At 38.6% G+C, this 9,922-nt stretch overlaps 1 protein-coding gene across 1 annotated transcript; it reads left to right on the forward strand.

Annotated features, from left to right (window-relative positions):
• Positions 1 to 725: 725 nt before the first annotated feature.
• On the forward strand, positions 726 to 9,357 carry LOC100878618 (protein big brother). The gene is made up of 3 exons (XM_003699910.3): positions 726 to 1,037; positions 1,929 to 2,120; positions 8,255 to 9,357. Exons 1-3 carry the CDS (start codon positions 846 to 848, stop codon positions 8,627 to 8,629), a joined length of 759 nt encoding a protein of 252 aa, XP_003699958.1. The 5' UTR covers positions 726 to 845; the 3' UTR covers positions 8,630 to 9,357.
• Positions 9,358 to 9,922: the final 565 nt, after the last annotated feature.

Consider the following 9,922-nt stretch of genomic DNA (forward strand, 5'->3'; position numbering starts at 1 on the left):
AAGGCAGAAAAAATTGCAACACACAACAAATCAGAAAAAAATTGCAATATGTAACAAGACAGAAAAAATTGCAATACATAACAAGACAGAAAAAATTGCAATACATAGCAAAGCAGAAAAAAATTGCAACACAAAACAAGACAGAAAAAAATTGCAACCTATAACAAGACAGAAAATATTGCAACACATAGCAAATCAGATAAAATTGCAACGCATAGCAAAACAGAAAAAATTCGAACACCCAATAAATCAGCAAAAATTCCAACATATAACAAATCAGAAAAAAATTCCAAACTCCAACAAATCAGAAAAAAATTCCAAAATCCAACAAATCAGCAAAAATTCCAAAATCCAACAAATCAGAAAAAAATTCCAAAATCCAGCAAATAAGAAAAAATTCCAACATCCAACACATCAGAAAAAAATTCCAAAATCCAGCAAATAAGAAAAAATTCCAAAATCCGGCAAATCAGAAAAAATCCAAAAAGCAACAAATCAGAAAAAATTCCAACGAAAACAGATAAGCTTGCAACATAATTTTGTGCAATATTTCTGCCTGCACGAAAGAACACCCTATAGTTTCCCTCCATGGAGGGTGAAACTGTGAACAAGGGTGACATAGGAGGTTCCCGCTCCCTTCCACTCTCCTACAGAACCCAGTGGGGGATCCAGGGCGTGTAAACGGGCGTGGCTTCAGTCAGGATGAGGAAAATCGTAGGTTTGGCGCCTGGAAGTCCTTAGTCTCCACTGAGACGCCACACGGCGCAGTCGAACGCGCGGAATTCGGTTGTTCAGAGTGAATCTTGGTACCGTTGTGATAATTTGAAGATTGAGAACATTGCAAAATGATGCACACGATGAGCGAACACACGGGTGGCGCGGGAGGTTTGGGTGTTAACGTGCTACCCTTCGAAGGAATGGGGTTGTTCGAGCCACAGAGACCCAGGTACTTCCATAAGATGCCTCGGGTGGTTCCTGATCAGAAGGCGAAGTTTGAGACGGATGAGCTGTTTAGGAGATTGAGCAGGGAGAGCGAGGTGAGTCATCTTTCAACCCCTTATAATTAGGATATTTTTGATGAAACTTGTAATTAATTTCGGAGTAAATTTGCAAGCTTTTATTATTTTTGTTGTGTTTGGTCATTGAGGATGTTAGTTCATATGTCAGTGGCAGGTAGCTCATATGTGCAACATATGTGAATATTGCAATATGTGATTGAATTCGAGGTCTGATTTAAATTCGAGGTATAATCGTCAAGTATTTGTAAACGTAATTGCATATCTATTTCTGTTAAAATTGCGATAGGGAATAATTTTGATAGGGTAACTGCTGATCAATATCGTAAGAATGTAACATCGTGAAAAGTGAACAGTTTTATGAAGCTAACAGGTGCAGTTTCAATTTCCTCTTCATGTATTTATTTCTACATGAAGAGTTTATCTGAAGACCTTATAAGATGTATCTGAAGACTGGTTCCTTTAAAGAAATTCAACAAGAGATCGATAGAATGAATTCTTCAGTTTTGTGTTGAATATTGGTTTTAATTCTTGGGTTCAATATTGAGTTTCACGGTGAAATAATATAAAACTGAGACTTTCAAGGTGAGAAGGGAATAGAATGAGTCCTTAAATGAGCACAAGTCCTGTTTGGACAGTCTGTACATATACATAATCCATTGTATACAAACGCTGTCAGACACATTCCAAAGTCAGAAGTAACGATCATTCGTAAATCATAATAGTCTTTCAAACTTCCAAGTCTACCGTTTAATATTTAACAAATCTCCCTTATACGATTCAAGTTGAACTCAGAGACAGATCTTCTGTCTCAGATTTTACTTCTATCTCAGATCTCTTCCTAAGAAATTAGACTTAATGATGGAATCTGCCTAAAAATGGAAGTGAAAGAATTGGTTGCTTCTGTTACAGGTCAGATATACAGGTTACCGAGACAGACCAGTCGAGGAACGTCAAGTACGCTTTCAAAATGGCTGTCGAGAGGGGTACACGGAGATCGCGTTCGCAGCGACCGGTACGAACCTCCAACTCGTTTTTGGTAACGCTTCCGCGAACTACGCCGATGACATCAACGACTGCGATTTTGAGAAGGAACGTGGCAAGGTGAGAATACTTTCCACATTACACGGAAGTCTTCACACTACCTTACTTGTTATTTCCTTAAAAGATTCTGAAATTCGAAGCTGTAAAGATTTCTTAATTCCAAGCTGTAAAGATTATTAAATTCGAAGCTGCAGGGTTGTTAAATTCAAAGCTGTAAGGATTGTTAAATTTTAAATTACAAAGATTTCTTAATTCGAAGTTGCAAAGATTGTTAAATCAAAGCTGTAAAAATTAAATTCGAATTATCGAATCAAAGCAGTAAAGATTGTCAAATGGAGAAAGTTTCCACTTGTGTCAACTTAGAATCACATCTCAACATAAATTTCAAAGTTATTTGGTAACACTAATTGAACGCGGACAAATAGAAGGTCATTAAACGGGTCTGGACGTCTAGTTTTTCGTGTCCTTGGCATCGTATATCGCAGGACGTAGTCCCCACAGCAATTTAGTATCCGTTTCTGCTCGGACAATGGTGTCACCGTGTCACGGTTCTGGAACGAGACGCATCCGGTCCCAAATTTTCTCGCCTCGGGGGGTTATCTTCTAACAATTCACTGTTGCAATGATTTCTTATAAAAATTTCACTCGGTCTGTGCAATTTCGTGTCATTTGGGAGTCCTTTGGTGTCCTTGTACGCCGGCGCCGAGGGGCGACGCCATCGCGATCGATAACGGCGTCTCGACGCCATTTTCTAGGCAGCGTCCCTTTGCATCCATTTTTTTCATATCTGAGTTATCTTCATTTTCACATCTTCTGAATTATCTTCATTTCAACATCTTCTGAATTATCTTCATTTTAACATCTTCTGAATTATCTTCATTTTAACATCTTCTCAATTATCTTCATGTTAACATCTTCTCAATTATCTTCATGTTAACATCTTACGAACAATCTAAACTCTAACGAGACAAGAGTATAATCGGTATTTAGAAATCATTTAAAAGTGTTTAGAGGATGAGGGAGATGAAGAGATTTCGTGACTCTCCATTAGAAGCAGAGGCAATTAGTGAGTTTCGAAATCCGTCAAACAAGTTGAGAGCCGGTGCCAGATGCCGGAGGGCCTCGCTAGTCACCCGGTATATAATGGCTCATAAATCTTTCTGTCTCTGTGGATCCTCAGGGTGAGTCCTTTGGGTCCTCCGACGATTTCGAACTGCCTGGGTCAACTTTGTATTCTGTTGCTTCCTTTGTCGCTGTAACGTTACTTGGACAATTTCAGGTTGTAGGGAAATAGGTGGAGAGTAATTGTTAGATGATTTGTTCTAATCAAATCAAAGTTAGTAACTTAACTTGCAACAGGGTTTGGTACACTAACTTGGCACTGTGCATCCATTCATATTTCTACTCATTTAGTTACTCATTTAGCTACTTATGTAGCTACCTAGTTACTCATATAGCTACTCATGGGGCTACTTATTTAGCAACTCATCTGACTACTCATCGATATGGCTACTCATCTAGCTACTCATGGGGCTACTCATTTAGCAACTCATCTGACTACTCATTGATATAGCTACTCATCTAGCTACTCATTTAGCAACTCATCTGACTACTCATCGATATGGCTACTCATCTAGCTACTCATGGGGCTACTCATTTTGCAACTCATCTGACTACTCATCGATATGGTTGTTCATCTAGCTTCTCATTTATGTAGCTACTCATGTAGCTCACCCATCTAGCTTCTCATTTATGAAGCTACTCATGTAGCTATTCATCTAGCTTCTCATTTATGTAGCTACTCATCTAGCGTCTCATCTATGTAGCTACTCATGTAGCTACTCATCTAGTTACTCATCTATGTAGCTACACATCAAGCTACTCATCTAGTTACTCATCTATGTAGCTACACATCAAGCTACTCATTTAGCTGCTCATTTAGCTTCTCATTTATGTAACTACTCATGTAGCTATTCATCTAGCTTCTCATCTATGTAGCTACTCATTTAGCTACTCATCTATGTAGCTACACATCAAGCTACTCATCTAGTTACTCATCTATGTAGCTACTCATCTAGCTACTCATTTAAGTATTCATTTAGCTGCTCATCTATGTAGCTACTCATCGAGCTACTCATCTAGCTACGCACTTAAGTATTCATTTAGCTGCTCATCTATGTAGCTACTCATCGAGCTACTTATTGAGCTATTCATCAAGCTACTCATCAAGTAACATCGTTGTTCAAAACGTTCCGCCAGCAATAATTTGAAGTTAGACGAACATCGAAGCAAATTTCTCCATCGCATCGAGTGAATCACTGCCCAACAGCGAATTTATCCGGGAGTACTAACGATTCATTATTTTTCAACTCGCAAAAAGAGTCGACAGAAAGAGCGGAGACACGAGTGGTCCTGGTTGTTTACACGGCGACCCGCGGCCACCGTTTTGTTTTAATCGACAATGAACGATGGAAAGAGACGTAATAAAAAGGCGACGTGTGCATGGCTGCACGTGTCTCACGGTATTGTCCTCGTCGTCGTTCCCCGTAGAGAGGAAATAATTAAGGGAGAGATTCGCGAGCGCGATACAGCTTGATAAAGGACCTACCGACGAGATGAAAAGGGTGCGCTGGCGCTTTCGATCTTATCGTGCACTTCTTCGACGCGTCGCTTGCTCTTTCTTGGTTCGGATCGACTTACTCTTTCAAAATTTTGGTGGATGGTTTGGTAATCTTGACGTATTTATGACGCACTCGTGGTACAATCATGACGCACTGTGGACGCACTTAGGATGCAATCATGACTCACTCTTGACGCATTCGTACTTTAGTTGAGATCAATTTTACTCGAATTTTTCAATATTTTAGATTAGCTCTGACGCACTTGTGACGCACTCGTGACGCACTCCTTCAGCTAAGATCAATTTTACTCAAATTTTTTAATATTTTAGGTTAGCTCTGACACACTTGTGACGCACTCGCGACGCACTCCTTCAGCTAAGATAAATTTTGCTCGAATTTTGAATATGCTCTAATTTAGAATTCAAGTCAAATAATTTTTAGCTAGTTTGAAGTAAAATTTCGACTATCTGTGTCTGTACTAATATTGTAGATTAACTCTGACACTCCTGAAAAACAGTGCAAGGGGTTAAATTAGCTATTCGTTCTTTCCTTAACATATTTCCTCGCCCTCTCGCGTGAAGAACGAAATTAGATTAAAAGAATGAACCGTTTGAAATTAACAAAGAGTCTAACTCAGAAATGAGCTTCTCGTAAATTTCTCGGTCGAAACGCGTAGGTCAGCATGATTTACACCTCGGGGATGCTCGGTAGTCCTCCGAAGGCCTCCTCAATCGTAAAATTTCACGAGAGTGGTATTCGAAACCCCGTAAAATATAATTTCGAACCCCCTGAACTGGTAAGCAGAAAAGACAAAAGTCGACTGACCGTATGTCCTCGCCATCAGTTGACGAATGTTCTGCCCATTGTGCCGGACTCGTATCGCAAAAAGGCAGCGCAGCAACGCCTACCGAAAAAACAAAAGAGCCGTCGAAATAGCCGGTCGTTTGTCCCGGTACATTTCACCCTTTCCCGATTTTTCACCCCTTTGGTTCCACCAGGAGCCGACGTTACATCTTGCTTTTTTTTCTCTGCGTTCAACCCTTGCTCGCGACATGCAAATGTATTAACGAAAGGGTTACGACTGAGACAAGCGCGTTACGATTTTAAATATCGTTGGCTATTATGCGCGGTAATGGGTTACGCCCCTGGCGAACCAGAAAGAGGTGTGAAATTTTTGTGCTTTCTCTTCCTTCGACTGTCGTGAGAAAGTTCGTGTGCTTTTTGATTAATTGTCTTTTGACGGAGTTTTTCTTCGTTGGAAATTACTGTTGTCCATGGAATACGTTTAAGAAAAATGGGGCGAAAGAAACCCTGAATTTGGGAGATTCACCCCTTCTGAGTTTCACCCCTTTGCAGAGAAATAAAGTCAGATCACTCGAAAGAGAGACAAGTACCAAATTTCTAGCTTGCCACTGTTTTTACTATCACAGTGTGTTGTTAATAATTAAATAATAAAGTAATTGAAATTGCTTCAACTTTATTGGCTTGTAATATTAAATCTGAATGGTTATTAGTTCCAAAGAAATGAAACATGCGCCAAATGGAAATTTTATGAGACTCAAGGATCGCGTGCATAGCATACATATATTCAAGGCGGTAAATTCAACGTACTTCCCCGTTACGTGTCGAGAAATGCTCCGCGAATCATTGTACGATTTGTACGCAACACGTATTACTGCCAGGGCCGGAATCTGTACAGCTCCCAGACGTTAAAGCGTTTCTTCCTTTAGGTATTTTTATTTAACGTCATTTTGTACCGGATTCTAATCTGTACAAGTTCTAGACATTAATAAAGCATTGCTCCTATTAGGTACTTCTATTTAGCATCATTTTGCAACGAATTCAAATCTGTACAACTTTGAAACATTTATAAAGCATTGCTCCTATTAGGTACTTCTGTTTAACGTCATCTTGCAACGAATTCAAATCTGTACAACTTTGAGACATTCATAAAGCATTGCTTCAATTAGGTACTTCTGTTTAACGTCATTTTGCAACGAATTCAAATCTGTACAACTTTGAGACATTTATAAAGCATTGCTCCTATTAGGTACTTCTATTTAACGTCATTTTGCAACGAATTCAAATCTGTACAACTTTGAAACATTTATAAAGCATTGCTTCTATTAGGTACTTCTATTTAACGTCATTTTGCAATAGGAAAATTGACATTGCTCCAAAATATCTTTCTATTAAATTAATTTCGAAGTTTAATAAAACTGTGATGTCATGAAACTTTGATTTTATGAAACCTTGATTTGATGAAACTTGAACAGCCTGTTAATTCAAAAAGCCGTGTAAACTTAAAAAGAATGATTTCGCTGAAGGCACAGAATTCGGGGTTTCGATAAAGGCGACAAACGATTCGATTATCGAGTCGTACCGACGCTTCCCGTCGCTCAATTATGATTTCACAAAGAGCGCCACGCTGCGAGGTTACATTGTTACGCGTCAACCAGCTGTAAGTTTCGACGAAAAAAATTGGGAACCTCATGGGATCGTTTCAAACTTCTGACTATTTCAAGTTCAAACTATTTCTTCGTCAAATACAATAAATAATTATACTTCGTACAATTATACTTTGTACAACTACTCTGCATACCTTGAAGGCTACATCCTCATTTTCTGTGCACGAGAAAAATATTTTCTAAACCGGTGAATTGACCGGTCAGTATGAATCCCCTTTCCAAAGCATACGACCGGAAACGGGACCATTTGCCAGGATATAAAATAACCCTGGGCCAAGATAATTGCTCGTTTCTTTTTCGAGACCCGACGGCTCGTTCCGGTGCTTCAAAACCAGCGTTTAAACTCCGGTATATTTAACGCTAAACTAGTAAATCCAAAGTACTTGTAAAAATCCGAGTTAACCGCAGAATTTCTGGAATCTCATCTTACTCGATCACTGCTACCGAGCATCACAATTTCATCTCCGCACGTAGCTTGTACCTTCCAATCTGCGTAATCGTTCTCTGGAAATAAGAAACGTTTACGAGGGGCAAGGGAGAAACGTGATTGAAAGTTGCCCGATCGCTGGACTTAATAGGCTACACGCTTCGAGAAGAAAAACTACATCCGCTATTTTTTATTATTATCTTACCTTGCTGTACAATTTATTTGTCAGATGCGTCAGTCAGAAGTAACTATTCATAGGTACATATGAATATGTTTAACATGTTTGTTTAACAAACATATTATTTGACTAACAAACATATTATTTGTCTAACAAACATATTATTTATCAAACAAACATATAATCATAATGTTTAAACAAGCAATAAAAATTAAACCGTGAATTTTTTTATATTCAGCGATCTCTGATAATGCAAATTATAGTTGGACATAAATTTCAAGTTGAAGTGTTAACAATTTTAGTGAGACTTATGTTTGAGTAGTGAGTGCGTCTCCAAGAACGACAAGGGGTTAATTGCTTCGACCGATTTTGTTGCACGTATACCTCATATTGTTGCATTGTCTTTACCACAGTTTTGATGGTTCAAATAGAATAACACCATATTCTATTTTTTATACAGTATGCCCCATAAATTTCGTACGAACTGTTTCTATTTCCAGGTTCACATGAGGTCCCGCCTAATAATGAACGGCGTGTGCGTCCTCTGGCGAGGCTGGATCGACCTGGAGCGTCTCGACGGCGTCGGCTGTCTGGAATACGACGAGAAACGCGCCGCCGAAGAGGACGCCCTTCTCCGAGAGCAGTTAGAACGCTACAAGCAAGAGATCCGACTTTTCGACGACAAACAGCGAGCGTACAGAAGCGGAGCCGTCCAGCCGCCTCACCTGAACCACCGTCATCACCATCACCACCATCAGCACGGTCATCACGGACACCACGTGACCGGAACAGGTACCGGTACACCGGGATCCATCGAACCGCATCTGACCCATCGACAAGACTCCGAGATGGAAGTGAGACTGAGAGCCTACTGAGGTCAAGAGATGCTAGCCAGCGAATCTCGAAACCTCTTCGACTTCGGACTGTTTCTTAATCATTTGCGCGAGCTGGCTGGAGAAAATCGCGAGAGAATTAGGAGGAACCTGGACGACAGGAGCTTCAGGTCGTTTGGAGAGTAGATTCTGAAATTGCGTCGAGTAGGTTCCCAATCGCGATTCGTCGCCAGGTTAACGAATCCCAAGTTTTATAATCATACGTGTAAGGTATCGATCGCGACTCAGAACGTCCTTTCGGAGAATCGATACTTCGAGATTCTTTTGACTCTTCCCGAAAACGGATTCGAAATGCATATCACTTCGTGTTTCAACGAATTATGGATTACGTCCATAATGTATAGTCATACATTTGCATAAATCTATAATTTACGTAAATCGGTACACTTAATGTATATGTAAGAGTGTATGAGATTTATGTAAATGAATGTAAATGTCGCGACCGAGTTTTGTGGGAAGAAACGTTATCGAACAGTGACGTCAGAGGAGGATGATTCAGAATGCTTACGACTTACGGATTTCCTTCTGAGTCGTCGACCGAGTTTTCGTTTTTTTACGGCTGACGATCTTTCTGTTGCATTGTACATATTTGTAAAGAGTTAGGTTAATTTGACGGCGTGTGAAACTCGGGGAAACCCACTGTGCGGAATCCACCTTCGCCGATACGATTGTAAAAAGCTGTTTATCGATTAAATGCGATTTCCCTCGAATGACTTGTTTATTCCTTCCTCTCACTTTTTTTAATTATTGGATATGTGTAGTTTTTTTAAATTATTAAATTTCAAACATGGTCAGGATTTTTTTAATTATTAAATGAATATGTGGTTTTTTTTAAATTATTAAATTTCAAACATGGTCAGGATTTTTTTAATTATTAAATGAATATGTGGTTTTTTTTAAATTATTAAATTTCAAACATGGTCAGGATTTTTTAAATTATTAAATGAACATGTTTAGGATTTTTTAAATTATTAAATTCCTAACATGGTCAGGATTTTGTAAATTATTAAATGAACATGTTCAGTTATTTTTAAATTATAAAATTTCATATATGGTCAGGATTTTTTAAATCATTAAATGAACATGTTTAAAATTTTTTAAATTATTAAATTTCAAACATGGTCAGGATTTTGTAAATTATTAAATGAACATATTCAGTCTTTTTTACATAATTGAATTTCATACATGATCAGGATTTTTTAAATTATTAAATGAACATGTCCTGTCTTTTTTACATAATTGAGTTTCAAACATCTTCAACATTTTTTAAATTAT

Source organism: Megachile rotundata, chromosome 11 (genome assembly GCF_050947335.1).
Source record: "Megachile rotundata isolate GNS110a chromosome 11, iyMegRotu1, whole genome shotgun sequence".
NCBI lineage: Eukaryota > Metazoa > Arthropoda > Insecta > Hymenoptera > Megachilidae > Megachile > Megachile rotundata.